General features: G+C 32.1%; 1 protein-coding gene across 7 annotated transcripts in view; it reads left to right on the top strand.

The window, feature by feature from the left end:
- Positions 1-15,914, top strand: part of LOC132747655 (protein mono-ADP-ribosyltransferase PARP14-like) — a 143,958-nt gene that overhangs the window by 27,961 nt on the left and 100,083 nt on the right. For 5 of the 7 annotated variants that reach the window (XM_060737098.1, XM_060737099.1, XM_060737097.1 and 2 more), the window contains exon 10: positions 661-878. In XM_060737098.1, the coding sequence (XP_060593081.1) occupies positions 661-878 (218 nt within the window). Of the gene's footprint in view, positions 1-660; positions 879-2,273; positions 2,399-2,937; positions 3,121-5,838; positions 5,943-6,174; positions 6,207-10,421; positions 10,568-15,260; positions 15,439-15,914 lie in introns of those variants that run through there. The other 2 variants (XM_060737096.1, XM_060737100.1) reach the window with 2 other exon arrangements.

Below are 15,914 nucleotides of genomic sequence, written 5' to 3'. Positions count from 1 at the left end.
TGGAAGTAGTAAACAAGACGCTTGGTCATTTTCCGAGAAAAAGGTATGTAGGAAGCTACGTTTTTGCGTAAGTTTCAGGGGCATGAGAGTTGCTGTCCTTTTTTGTTTTATACACAAAACAGTTCAAAAACACATGTAGCAATTGTGAATATTCACTTATGACAACAAAAGTATAAGCAATATGTTGGATACGAAAACTATTACTACAACCAGCCTAAGACAGACATAATTATATTTTAAAACGTAAAATTGTGACAAAGATGGACATGAATAAAAATCGATTTTTTATTATGCTATATCTTTTGAAAATTACCAACATAATACACATTTTTGTTGATATATAAACAATAAATTAATTCAAATACAAAACATACTTAATATTTTTCGTAAACTTAGAATTACGAAATATCTGCCTATGTCGGTTTTTTTGGTAATGTTGACAATATACATGGAGATGATTTTAACAAACAAAAAATTGTATTTTATAAAAACATTTAAAATCAAATAACATTTTTATCAAACAAATGTACCGAAATAATCTGTCGAAAAAAAAATACTTCCGTAGATAAATTAAAAAGAGTTGTTCAGGTCCAATATATATATTAAAACTATAATGTTAAATCTTGCTTATTTTCACTAGCTATAATCTTATTTTAAAAGACATGCTAGGTGATGGGGAGCAAGATCAGTCAAGCAGAAGACAGATCATAGAGAAACATGCCAAGAACCAAGATCTGAATAAAGTTACATTCATCATTCTTGCGATGTCTGAGCATATCATTGATCAAGCTATATCAAAGTTGGAAAGTTGTCTTGATAAGGAAATAACATCTAGCAATTTTAATGACAGTATTATAAAGAATATGAATGATCAACAGGTAAGGAAACTTGTAATTTACCTACATATTCTAATACTATTATTATGCATGAAAAGGTTTTGAAGGGGCGTCAATAGCGAAGTGGTTAAGGCCGTTCAAATTTCAAACCACTAATTGCCACTCACTTCTGTTCCTACAAATCTTGACAGGGACTTTGGATACTTTCAGGTATGGAAGCTACCCAGTAAGTAAAGGGAACTTCCGTGGTTCTTCTGTATACTTAAAATAATAAACAGATGGGCACCTTAGGTCTCCTTCACCCGTAAAGCTGGAAAGTTGCCATATAACCTATACTGCGTTGGTGTTATGTAACACCCAACAAAAAAAAAACTATTTGGGCCTAGTATGTTATGCACATAGTCATTTGTCCGTCTGCTTGCAATTTTGTGTCTGGAAAAAAATTAAAACTCCTTGGAAGAAGTGTTAATCATAATGAGAAAATATGCAGAGTACAAGTTCAGTGTTAGTTTAGGTAATAGTCAGTATGTATAAATTTTAGAATAATTTACGAACAGCTTAAACGAAATGAAAATTATTCAGTAGAAATATCAAATATAATGAAAAATATGCAGATCACAGGTTTGGGTTTCTTAATATCAAAATTAGCCTCTTCTCAGATCATTCTTTCCAGGTGTCAATTAGTTTATATTGGCTAATATAGAAAAACAAATTAGTCCTGTTTTGCTTTTATTCAGCTTTTTCACCTGGTAAATAACATAGGAAATAACGTAAATACACCAAAAATACACCAAAAAGACATTGACTTAGAATGCCGTTTTTGGCAATTAATATCAACAAACTCTACTAATATATTTTTAAACAATAATTTGTGTATATTGACGTTATTATTTAAAACACCACTAAGGTCAAAGTGCCCTAAAATATAAAATTTCAAATTCACGTGATGCATTTCAAAAGATAAATCTGCTAAGAGTTATGTGGGAAATTGCCCAGAATTACACTTAATATAATTTTATGTGCATTGTTTAGCCTGATTGCAATGCCTTTTAATTTTTGGGTCATGTCTGACAGGGATGATTATCCTGGAAAAAAGTATTAAGGGAAATGATCTTGAGATTTGCACCCATACCTACACCAAAGGCTACACAGATCTCGGAAAATTATTTTCTACTCCACTCATGTAAAATTACCTCAATGAAGTCCCTTTAATAAATGCTTTAAAATTAAAGATTGTCTTGAAATTACCTGATTAAAAGACGCATGCATGTACATATATTTAAGAGAAACTAAGCTTGTAAATATGTTAAAATAAAGTCTGAAAATTATGCATCATTTAATTGATGCCATCTCATTTTTAAAGTCCTGTTAAGTAAGTTATTGAATTGTAGACTTAAATAATTTCACCTTTGATTATTATGTTATTTTTACCTTCAGATTTTGGAAATAAAAAATGTGGCAACGAAACATCATCTGGACGTTAAGGTGAAATCTTCTAAAGGTATCATACAAATAGCAGGAATTTCTGCAAATGTCAGTAAAGCTGCGGATAATATACATAGGTATATGAATTTTATATTAAGACATTAATATACTTTATTGCATGACATCATCAGAGATATTTATTTGTGTTATCATCACAAGACATGTTGTTGTCAACATAAATGTTAAGTTTGTAAACTTCAACCATCACAGCATATAATGCTAATAGAATGTAGTTTTAGCCATTTTGAAGTCCTCATTCTGGAGGCAGGGGCAAAGAAACTAGATTATTCTTAATTGCTCTTTTTATGCTAATTATACTCCCAAAACAAAGTTAAGGGGAGTTTATAGCAGTCACCTTGTTGATCAGTATGTCGGTCGGTTGGTCCATTTTATGGTTTCTAGCCAATATCTAGAGTTTGAAATGAGTTATTGTATTCAAACTTTGTGTATAGCAACCATTTGTTAAAAACCAGATTAGGATGGTTTGTGAACCCTCTGGGGTAAATGTCACTGTTACTAAAATAATGATATTTTTATAAGTCACCGAAAAGAATTTAAAAAAAAAGTAATCGTAATTCTTCAGCAGACATCCTTCATAATCATAATTATTTGACAGGATTTTGCGACACGCTGTAACTGTCGAACAAGAAAGGAAAACAGCGGAGTTGATGATTAACCTAGTCCAGTGGAGTTACATAGAAAATGAAGACATTGGACAAACTTTAAAACCATATGATAAAGAGCTGAATTACAAGATAGAGTCTGCTTACCTTTCAAAAGCTGGTTGCGTTAAATTCAGGTAGATATTTTCTAGATCGTTTAAGCTGGTTCATTTTCCCTGTGTGATTAAGCTTTAAGACTGTAGGGGTTAGTTTTATGTCTTTCATTTGAGGAAAATATCAAGCTATATGGAAAGGTTGAAGATGAAGAGTGTGTCTAAAATAATATACTATGGCAACATCAGTCTTGGATATTTTTCAGAAACATTAAGTACTTATAGGTCGCTAAAAAGACGTTATTAGAAATTATATCGTACACTTTTTTAATATTTTATCATAAGATACTTAAAACCGTTTGAAAATGTGATCACTGAATCATAATTTGAAACAGATCAATAATTTTAGAAAGAAAATAATATTCTCCTTTTAAACTTACTTAAAACTAAAGCTCAGAGTAAATTATGCAGCATTATGTAGCATCACATTTGGCCCTCGTCTTTCAGATCACTTCTTTCAAGGATATTTAAAATAAAATATCAACTGACCGTAAAAAGTTTTTAGGTAAGATGTTGTTGTTTGGCTTGAGAAGTTGCCTAGTGGCACTTAACAAATGTTCAATTGTGCCTTTTGATAACAAATGGCCCGCCTTACATATACTCTGTTGAAACTTCGGGCCAAGAATTTATTCAATATTAGGCATATGGGTTGATTTTAGAGTATTCGAAAAGTTACTGCATTGACCTTAGACTTCTATATAAGAAGGAACTGTTTATTAAGAATCTTCTCAAATTAGTGATATGAAGTGATGTCGAATAAGCAGTGTATGCCGTCATAATTATGCTAAGGATAAAGATAAGAATTGCCTAAGATCTAAATATAAAAAAGCTTAAAAAGACTTCTCCAAATGAAACAAAGGATTGCTCATTATCAAAATAATGTGCAACTTCTAAAATTCAAATACTTGTGAGAAGAGTTGACAATGAGGAACTGGATAATCGGCAATGAGTAACGGGATAATCAAGTGCTCAAGGGAATGACCAATTGTCGATCTTCAAGTACTCAGTATAAAAATGTAACACTTGTTGCAACCACTATTGAAATAAAACCACTATTGAAAATAAATTATTTCAATAGTGGTTGCAAATTATTTCTCATAATAAGCTTCATAACCAACCACTATTGAAGTAATTTATTTCAATAGTGGTCGTAATAAACTTCATCATCAACCACTATTGAAATAATTTATTTCAATAGTGGTCGTAATAAAATTCATCACTAACCACTATTGAAATAATTTATCTTAATAGTGATGTTTATAATTACATGTATCCTTAATTGATTTATTTTAATATACAGGGGGTTTGAGTTGAAGTTCCGGTAATTTCCATTGTGTTAATTCTTGTACAAATAATTACGATTTTCACATTATATATCAATAGAAAGAAAAAGGTAAAGAAAAGAATATGAAAACAATTCTATACATCATTCTACGAGATTTTTTTATTTCTGCACAACAGTAAAAAATCCGAAAAGAGGTACGTTAAATTCATAGTCTCGGTTATAATTACTGTAAAATATAAGTCTTTAATACCTTTAATTGCATTTTAATTTGCGTGAATTGGTTATATATTTTTGCACACCTGTGAAAATGTAACATTATACCATATTTCCTTTTAGTCTTGATTATTAATACCGTAAAATATGCAAGTATAATACCCACTTTTTATATCTGATATTGTTCGTTAGATAAAGTGTTTCTTGCGTTACAATAGTAATAACAAAGTAATATTTCTAAAAAGTTCATTCTCGTCTACAATAAAAAAAAATAATGAAACATTAGTCTTTAAAAGTGTCTGTAAAGTGACTCTTAAAATGAAATGCATCCCCAACTACTATTGATATAATTACTTCGATAGTAGTTGTATTTCAATAGTGATTGCAAAGTGATTCTTCAAATGAAATAATCCCCAACCACTATTGAAATAATTTATTTCAATAGTGGTTTTATTTCAATAGTGGTTGCAAAGTGATTTTTCTAATGAAATGCATTCCCAACCACTATTGAAATAATTTATTTCAATAGTGGTTTTATTTCAATAGTGGTTGCAACAAACACTTAATTTTTCTGTTGTAAATTGGATTAAAGTGAAATATAAGAATTTAGAATTTCTAAAATATTATGTCCACTACTGACACATTTAGATTATAGATCTAAATTTAATAAATTGTGCAGATGTGTGGATAATGTTATCTCCACTTCATAATGGTTAATGTTTTTAATGAGGCAAAGAGTTTGATAGGTACAATGTATATGCAATTAACAACTTTTTTGACGTGTATCATTTTTGAATTTTTATTACATAAACTCAATATAATAAAAACAAATTCGTTCTGAGATACTTGAAAACTGCTTTTAAGTACTAATATTTTTCAGTAGCATCAGCTTTAATTAATAATTTAGCACCTTGAATCATAAAAAGTTTGTTTTAATTTCCAAGGTACATTCCTTGCATTTCAAGTACTTGTCAATTATGTGTATCAAAAAAGAAAACGAAAGTATGATCGCTGACAGTTTCATTCCTTTAAAAAAACAACCATCTTTCTCCTCATAAGGAATTTATCAGAAATAGATTGATTATAGTTACACATAAAATTTTCGAACATCCAAAGATATCTGTGTAAGGTGGTACTCGATCAGAAGAATGATTGAAGTGCTGAAATTGGTACTTGTTGCCATCCCTGTCAAAAGGTTTTGATTTTGGAAGTTTTCAGAATAGTTTTACCATTTTTAATTGTAGGGCAGATAAAGTTAACTACGTTCTCGACTTTGCAAAAATGGAGGAATATCCTGAAGATGACCAAACTGATACTATAATTGTGATACGGAGGGATCTCGTGAAACGTGAGTTATTAATGCTTTATACTTAAGGCATTATTATTTGAAATTTCTTTATCATACAGACATATAATCAAACATTTAAAGGTATATTAATAAATTATATGTAATAAATAAAATATTTAGAAATAATGCATTTTTTCATTTACCGTATTTTCATTGATTTTTTTCTCTTCAGTGAAACATATTTTCCGTATTTTCACTGGTATCTTGCAGGGCTACTTATTTCTTACTTCAGCAAATATACAGAATTAAAGAGAAGATTAAGAATTGTTACATCAAAAAAGAGAAAAGTATATAACAAATAGAAAATTCAGGTTTTTTCTTCAAGGTCAGGAATCAGTTTCATCTAGTGATATAAAGGTTATCATATTTTACTTGTGTGTTAAATACTTATTTTCATACCACTTGAATATCCTCAATGTAATTATGTCATATTGGAACAATATTTGATATTGTTATTACATGTAACTGCATTAAAGAACACTACTAACGAAAATTGAAATGCTGCTGCAGTTGAAACAGCTGTCCTTTGAAAACAAACAAATTTGCTGTTGGAATACTTAATGACAAAATATGAATTTTCATCATAAACATGTTTTATGAACTTTCAACTTTCGGGTGTTTTAGCTTGACATTTTTTTGAAAAAAAAATAGAGCTATTGTTACAGTCATGTTGGTGTTACCATTGACTTCCGCAAACTTGTACCTTAATCATAACTTTTTAAGTTCTGGGTGCATTGTCTTTATACTTGGCCACAATAACCCTTGTGACAAGATATTCCAATAGATCAGACTAACCTAGATCTTCAATCATAAATGGCCTGACCTTAAAAGTAAAATGTTTAAATTTTGAATGTTTTTATGCCCCCGAAGAGTGGCATTTTAAATTCGAACCGTCCGTCTGTCAGTCTGTCATTCCGTCCGGCTTTATACATTTAGACAGTGGTGGTCGTGTCCCCTCTGAAACTTGAGTATGCATGAAAGGATTTTCATTTTTTTTTCTTTCATGTATGAAATAATCATATATGTATGGTGTGTGGCGAACAAGACTCGAGTTTCTACTACTAAGGTCAAGGTCACTCTGGGCATTCAAACTTTGCCATTTTTTATGTTATATAAATATAGATGATCGTGGTGGTAGTGTCCGCTCAGAAACTTCAGTATGCATGAAAGGATTCTAATTTTTCTCTCACATATGAATTCACCATAGATGTATGGTGTGTCGTGAACAAGACTCGGAGTTTCTACGACTAAGGTCAAGGTCACTGTGGGCTTCTAACTTTGTCAATTTTGATGTTAATAAACATATGGGCAGAGATGGTCGTATCTTCTCTGAAACTAATATGCATGAAATGATTATATTTTTATTTCAGATATGAAATTATTATAAATGTATGAAATGTTGCCCTTACGACCCGTGCCAACGCCTTTTTTCAAGGTCACTGCTGGGGTTTAAACTTTTTCAATATTTATGTTATCTTATGTACATATAAATGGTGGTTCTTGTGTCCCCTCTGTAACTTCCATATACATGAAATTTTTTTTTTAATAATACTAGTAAAATCACCATATATAGATAATGTGTTGTGTACAAGACCCATGTTTCTTTGTCTAACTTAAAGGTCACTACTGGGGTTATAACTGTGTCAATTTTTACAACCACACTTAATATGTAATAGGTGGTTTATAACTAGAATCCTTCAGGGTATTTGTCACGTTCTGTGACATGTCTTGTTTTTTGTGCTGATTTTGCTATTTGTGTCCTTTACTTTTGTTTTTATGGATTATAATAATCGTTTAGATAGACCTTCAAGATAGTCAGACAGACCTGGGCCTTCACTCATAAAATACCTTGTCTTGAAGGTCAAATTATTGAAATTTTCAGATTTTGCTGCTTTAACTTTGTTATTAATGAATTAATTGACTTAATATTTATATCAAAACATTCTTAAGAAAAAACATTCATGTATAAAACTCAAATTGTCCCTGGCTATTTGATGACCTTGACCTTGAAGGTTAAATTATTGAATTTACACTGATTTTTGTTGTAAATGAATGTAACTTGGTAATTAATAAAGTGATTATCCTTTTATTTTGACAAAAACAACAATTTCGACAAGATCTTCAAAAAGGTTGAACTGGCTTGGACCTTGAGCTTTGAATGACTTTGATCATCAAGGTCAAATTCTTGATTTTTTGTTTAAGTGTTATAATCTTGTTATTTATGTATGGATTTAATAAAAACTTGAACAAAACAAGACTAGCTACGAAACAAACATATTGAATGATTAATTTGTTACCTTGACCTTAAATTGACCTTGCCTGTCATGGTCTAATTTTTAAAATTCTCTTACTTATATTCTCTTTGCTTATATGTTCTTAACTTTGTCATTTATATATGGAAAGGACAAAACAACAAGTGTGACTTTAACCCATTACCCGAAATACACGCCTTTTAACGCCTTTTTACCCCCCCCCTTATTATTGTCTCCAATGGTAAACAAATGCCTAATTTACGCCCCCAACACTTGTTTTTGTTGAGAAATGTTGTTTTAAAAAAGTGACCACTTTTTCGGCGCGGCCCAAACCAAAAAACACATCAGGGGGTTGCCAGAAGGGGGATGTGCCAAGAAAATTTTGGACTTGTGAGAAGTTAAAAAGGACCCCAGTTCGATCATAAGGTGACGTATAACCAACGCTGAAAAACATTTGACTCTATCTCAATCCATTGAGGAGTTACAGCACTTTGAAATCAGTTTTGATTTAAAAAAAATCAACACAAAATAAAGATTTTTGACAATTTTGAGATGTCACCTCGTTGCCATGGTAACAGGAAATTTAAGCCTAGGCATGTTGTTACAAAGGCAATGGTCCAGTCAACATTGTGCCAAGTTTGATTAGTATTGAAGCAGTTTTTTAGTTTTATAGCAATTTGAACTTGTGACGGGAGACTTTTCAATGAAATAGCCATTTTTCACAAAATGCTCATAAAACAGACGTACTAAAAGTAAAAAAGCAAAAGAATTTTTTTTTGAAAGATTTTGTTTAAATTGTTTATTTGTTTGCTTTTAGAAAACAGAAAATTGTCAAGTGTTGCCCTCGCCCAGCGTTGGCTCTTGTTTGTTTGATTTATTTTATTGAATTTTTATTATATTTTCTTAACTTTTTCATTTATTCATGAAAATGATTTATACAACTATTAAAAAGGTGTTATAACGCGACTAAAGGTCTATAACGCGAACATAAAGGCGTTGTAACGCGAACCAAAAGGCATAATAACGTAAACGAAAGGTTTTATAATGCTAATTTAATATCATACAAATTCAAAACCGTGGCCTTGTTATGCAAGATAGGAAGAACAATGATGATTTAAATGAATTGATCAAGATGTACGTTTTATTTTCAATTCTGTACGGATACGTTCTAAGGCCACAGTCCTGTTTTTTAAACTTTTATTAGGAAATGCTTTCGTGAGATTAGAGGTTACTTACACCCAACTATAGATACTTTTAGATAAAGACAAAGAAGACAATGTCTCCTTTAATTGTAACTTAACACATTTTTACCCCTCTAAGCATACCTACCAATAATTAGAGATAATTTCATCCTAATGTGACTTACGTATACCTTACGTTTTTCCAAATCTTGTTACCTATAGCCTATTACCTATAGCCTAATTAGGAACGAAATTCACATAATTAAAAGATACTACAGGTTATTAAGTAATTACACAGGACATATCCGTAGATAATTGAACATATGACGCACATATAAAATAAGATAAGACAATATAACAAAAGAAAAGAAAAGAAAAGAAATCCATTTACTATAGTGACATGTGTAAAATCAATGATGTTATGCATGTGAATTCGGAGTAACTGTATTGGCATATAATCCAATGGACCTTTAAGTCTCCAAGTCACTTTATATTGACAAATATCAAAGAGTCTTCATTAGTTTTTGACAAAAAGTTTGCAATATTACAGCGCAAATGGAATGATAGTTGTTGTAAATGTATATTATATTATTCTGTACGAGTTTATATCTTGAGCAATAAATTCAGATCAATATTGTTCTTCCTTTCTCACGTTACTAGGCCATTTGATAAGTATAAATATGGTATAAAATTTGCATAATAATGCGTTTTAATTTGCGTTATTACGCCTTTTGGTTCGCGTTACTTTGCCTTTATTTGCGTTACTACGCCTTTTGATTTGCGTTATTACGCATTTTGTTTCGCATTACTACGCCTTTATTCGCTTTTATTTGACAATACTAGGCTTCCGTAACAAGTGTGACTAAATAGACCTACAATAATTAATAAACGGAAATTATTTTCTTTAATTTTCCTTTTGACAATATGTTTAAACAGTTTAATTGTATGCTTTAAGAAAAAGTAAAAAAAGTCGAGTGTTGCCCCGACCGACGGTGGCTCTTTTTCTGATCAAATGAGACTATTTTGATGCTGTTAATTTGTTACAGAGGGCGCATTTGAAGCACCAGCATTTTGGACAGATATGTTTGGGGGAAATCTGAGAGTTGTAACATTACAAAGTACAAGTCCAGAGTATGCTGATATTGCACAAAAGTTCATTACTTCTGCCGTTGGCACTGTTACAGTTGTCAAGGTTTGAATCTGTAGTAACATAAATACGTTTTCAATAACTTCACCTCTTTTTATGCATTTAACATCTTCAGAGGCCGACAAGCCCTTGAAGCTCTATAAACATTACTATACCACAGTGCATGGATTTCTGTAGGTATGTATGCAAAGAATGTGCTGAAGGAATATTAACTCAAAATATTCCTTCATAACTATCTGAACAACTCCCCAAATTCAACCATTTTCTGTCTTTTCTGATCTTATTTCAGTTTGCCAAACATATTTCACTCACATAACTAAACACCAAGGCAGCATTGACCAACTCAACTACCAGACAACTGACCGGAGTGGCTCAATATTAAAATTTTGTTAGTAAGGCATCTCTTGTTTAAAAGAAATTTGATAAGCTACCCTAGATATCCGACCTTATGTTCTGCTGTGTATGTTTTTATTTTAATTGTCTGTTTATCAGAAGAGAAAAATCGGAAAAAAACACAAACCTTGGTGCAAAATAATTAAATCCAATTGTTGTCTAGAACTACACCTGTTGCCTCAATAACAATGTTTACGTATAAACAGGTATACATTTGATATAGAATTTTCTACCTATTACCAAAGTATAAGTAAGTTGCAATGTCTGTAAACTTGCTGATTAAAAGTGGCAGGTGACAGGTGAAATGTACTGGTAAACTTGCTATTGAAAGGAGTCTGAATACTTTAGAGATTATTTTTTTCTTTTAATTTTCTTTCTATGATATGCATCGAATACTAAATATATATGTTAAATATATAAAAAAAACTATCTGGCCTATATTGCATGCATAACATATATTGAGTTGAAGTGATAAATATTTCTGGGATTTGTGATGTTTGTGGTGAGTAGATTCTATGCAAAGAAGGATAAGGTATTTTCTTACATCTAAACGCACAAAATGTCTAAAAACTTCTGAAATTTAATTTACAATTATTTTCAGCTCATCTGAGGACAATGTCCTCAAGGTGAGCTTTTGTGATGGCCCATTGTCCGCGTCCATCGTCCGTCCGTCAACAATTTCATGGCCATTTGCATCTTGCATGTATCTTGCATGAAGCTTGTTGTTTATTAAATTCCATAAAGAACTATAGTTGCCATGACAACCGAAAGACTATTTTACAAAAATCTAAAATATCTATTGTAAAAAAATCTAAAGTGGTACAGCTTAGGTATTTGGCATGCAATATTTTCTAGTAGATGTCTACCAAGTTTGTTCAAACAAAAGCCCTAGGGTCAAAACTGGCCCCGCCCCAGGGGTCATTGATTTTCTTTATTTGTATATAGTAAAAACTTAAACAAATCTTCTTGTGAAAATCAAAAAGAGGTAGAGCTTAGGTATTGTCATGAAACAACTTCTAGTGAATGTCTACCAAGACAGTTCAAATAAATGCCCTAGGATCAAAAATTTTTCCGGCCCAATGGGTCAGTGATATTCCTTATATGTATATAGTAAAACCCAAAAGAATCTTATTATGAAAATCAAAAAGAGGTACAGCTAAGATATTTGCCATGAAGCATGTTCTAATAAATGTCTACCAAAATTGTTCGAATCAATTCCCTAGGGTCAAAATTTGCCCGGCCCCAGGAGTCTTAAATTCCTCTATTATGTATTAAGTAAAAACTAAAAAAAGCTTCTTGTAAAAATCCAAGAAAGCTAGAGTTTAGTTATTTGGCATGAAACATCTCCTAGTGCATGTTTACAAATTTTGCTCAAATAAAAGCCCTATAGTCAAAATTAGCCCCATCACAGGGGATCATTTTCTTTATATATACATGCATATATTAAAAACATTTTTTGTGAATATCAAAAAGAGCAAGAGCTTAGATATTTGGAATAAAACATGTTCTACCAAGTTTCTCCAAATTAAAGCCCTAGGATCAAAGTTGGCCTGGCCCCAGGGGTCATTGATTTTCCTCATATGTATATAGTAAAAATTTAGAGAAACCTTCTTGTGAAAATCCAAAAGAGGTAGAGCTTAGATATTTGGCATGGAACATAAGCTAGTATATGTCTATCAATATTCTGGAAATAAAACCCCTAGGAACAAAAATTGGCCACGCCCCAGGGGATAGAGGTCGACAGTTCCTTCTCTTTTTCTGCATCTTTTTATTAGCTCACTTCTCACTTGAATTCGAAATCAACACTATCTTAACAACATATAAACCACGTTTTCAATTTGGAAATAGTTTTACACAAAACTTTCCTTGGTGACTACAAAAATTGTCAGATTTAGCTGTCTCTTATTTCCAAATTGTGTTTCTGGGGTGAAAAAAAAGGTTCCATTTTGATCTTTTGACATATTTCTTGGGTGAGCGAGCCATGGCCCTTTCGGCTCTCTTGTTTCATAAAAAATGTCAAATAATATACAGTAGGTTATCATTTTTGCTCACCTGACTATGAAGTGTTATGGGTGATCTATTATATATTTCCTCTGCATTTCGGTTGCCAGTTGTTAGTTTTTCTAACTTCTGTAAAATAAAAAAAATGGTTTTGCCTATTATGCATCTCCTCTACTACTTTATGTCAATTTTATAATTACGATGTTTGTACGTTAAATGCGAAATAGTTTGCGGTTATTTTCATTAATGTGAAAGTGAGAAACTATATTTAGATCTGCTTGCTGACCTGCAATGAAAAAACATTTTAATTATTTCCTATCATAAACCCAAGAGTATATATTAAGAATAAACAGTCGTTGAAGAAGCATCATTCTTCTGTTTGCTTAAACCATTTTCATACATTTTTAGTTTCGTAAGAACAAATAATTTGAGTAATATTTTGAAGTATCTGCATACAAATTTATTGGCAAAAATATTTGTAGGACTTCGTAATCAGATCTATTTATAACAGACAAAACTGATAGTTGAATTGTCATTATTTTTAGCTTATTCCTTCTTAGAAAGAACTTCCATCTACTTGTATGAAAGAAGTCTGTAAAAATTGCCAATACTACCTCACAGATCTGAAAAAAGTTAATACAAAAAAACTGAGTTTGTGTTCTCAAAATGAATGCTCTCTATGGGTAATGGGGCCAGGTTGGAAGGAATGTTTCAATTAATTGTCTTATTCTCAAATTAGCTTGTAAGAAATCAAATGTTGACATTACTTCAAAGTTATTCTGAAGCAATTTTGTTAGTCAATGAAATTGTACATGCATTGCCTTATAATTTAATACCCCGGTCACATATTCACGGAATACGACCATGGAAAAGCCATGGATAAATTCAGGCATCGTCCATAGCTACATGTACAGGTCAGCAGCTCTCCGTAGTGTAGTCCTAATCAATCGTAGTAGTTCTTGTATATCCGTAGCCATACTTGACAATTTTTGAACATGCACAAAAATTTGCTACGGAAAAATCAATCATAGCGTATCCCTACTAGTCTGTTTTAAACCGTACTGATACGTACTAGTCTGTACTGATTCGTTGGCCCCAGCTTGTGAAGGATTTTTCCGGTTTAATACGGAGAACTAAGTATGTGTACGGTTACCCTACGCATAAGCTACGGTTTTAATACGGATAAATATGGCATTGTCACGGAATGCCACGATTGAAATACGTTATACTACGGGGAGGCAGAGATTAGCCCGGTCTTATACGGTTTATTGCGTTGCAACACGAAACGGTACGGAATGGTACGGTCCACCACTGTTTAGCACGGATAAATTAAGTATCATGTACTTTTTCAAGGGTATAAATATTATCTTCTTGTTAAAAAAACAACATTTTTGCATTTTCATGTTGAGAACATAATCATGAACATTCAATAAAAGATATTTGCCATTAACTGGCTGCAACTGTATAATGATATGGCACAGAATGCGGACGCAGTGATCGAGCTGCTTGATGACATGCATAGAGGTGTATAATATATTAATATTGTACTACAATGCATTAGTAAAAAAAATAACATTTAAGGTTTCAAAACATTGGATCGTGAAATTGGAGTATATATGTACATGAAACGTAGTGTCTCCTGACACTTTCATGGCCAATATAAAACTCTCGTGGCCGAACTTCTTGTCGAGGCGGATATCCGGCGTCCTACAAGAAATTCACAAGAATCGGACCTGTTATGTCTCGGGGGTCGGACGCGATGACGCCGAATCCTCTTCGCCAGAATCATTGAACTCTGCAATTTGTTTTCTAGATGTTATTTTCTTGTGAGGCATTTTAAAAATGAGCATCCAAGAGGTTGAGGACGGATTAAATAGGTCCGTATGGATCCGTGGCGATTCGTTACTCTTTGTATCAGACTGTGCTTATTCGTACTTATCCGTGCTTATATCGTAGCAGACCGTAGGGTATCCGTAGTTCGTTCGTCCTGATTCGTGTCGCTCCGTATCCAACCGTGTCGGTCCATAACAATCCGTGTGTCACCTACATTTTGGCGGTAAGTCCGTCGAACTCCGTACTCATACCGTTGTGTTTCCATACTGGAACCGTAGCGGACAACGGAATTTCACATTTTCGTAGTAATCCGTGAACGATTAGACCGTAGCGCTTCCATGGCGTTATCCGTGAATATTTGACTTGGGCATTACTGATGTATGACATTTTCATTCATTCATTTGTTTGACATGAAAAAAGAACATCTGCACAGCTTACAAGATTTCATTAAAAATAATTTAAGGCATTGTATAATGTTTCTATAATTTGTGATGACATTTTGAACTTACAGATTGAGCGTATTCAGAACAAGACTTTATGGTCACAGTACGAGGCAAAGAAAAAACAACTAGAGGATCAGAATCCACCTAATACAACAAATGAGAGATTGTTATGGCATGGTACAGCAGCCGAAACAGTTGACAATATCAATGCTCATGGATTTAATAGGAGTTATTGTGGCAAAAATGGTATGTTTAAGTAAACACGATTGTTTTGTTAAATATTTAGTAAAGGTTGGTCAGAATATTACCAGCTTTATTGTTGGGGGGAGACCTCAGGTGCCACTTTGTGCATTTTAAGCTTAATTGTGGCACCTGAGTAGAACTACTGGCATTCCTTGAGCTAGAGGGATAGCTGCATCACATGAAAGAATCCAAAGTCCTTGACATTGTCCTTCTGTGAGACAAGTGATTTGAAGTAAGAAACTATAACCACTCATAAGTATACATTCATATATAATCATATGATCTGAAACTATTTAGAGTACATAAGATATCTAATAAAAATAAACAGAACTTTTATACTACAAGTTAAACTTTTTTGCTAGATAAACTACTATTGAATTCTATACAAAGTATAATTTCCTGCCATTTTCTAGATGACAGAGACTGTTACCTTAGAGATTGTTTTGTTTAAATCTTTTGTTTTAAACTTTCAATAGAGC

Source organism: Ruditapes philippinarum, unplaced genomic scaffold (genome assembly GCF_026571515.1).
Source record: "Ruditapes philippinarum isolate M1 unplaced genomic scaffold, ASM2657151v2 ctg1142_1_1_1_1, whole genome shotgun sequence".
Lineage (NCBI taxonomy): Eukaryota > Metazoa > Mollusca > Bivalvia > Venerida > Veneridae > Ruditapes > Ruditapes philippinarum.
The sequence above is the reverse complement of the archived record's forward strand: the minus strand, read 5'-3'. Positions and strand labels throughout refer to the sequence as shown.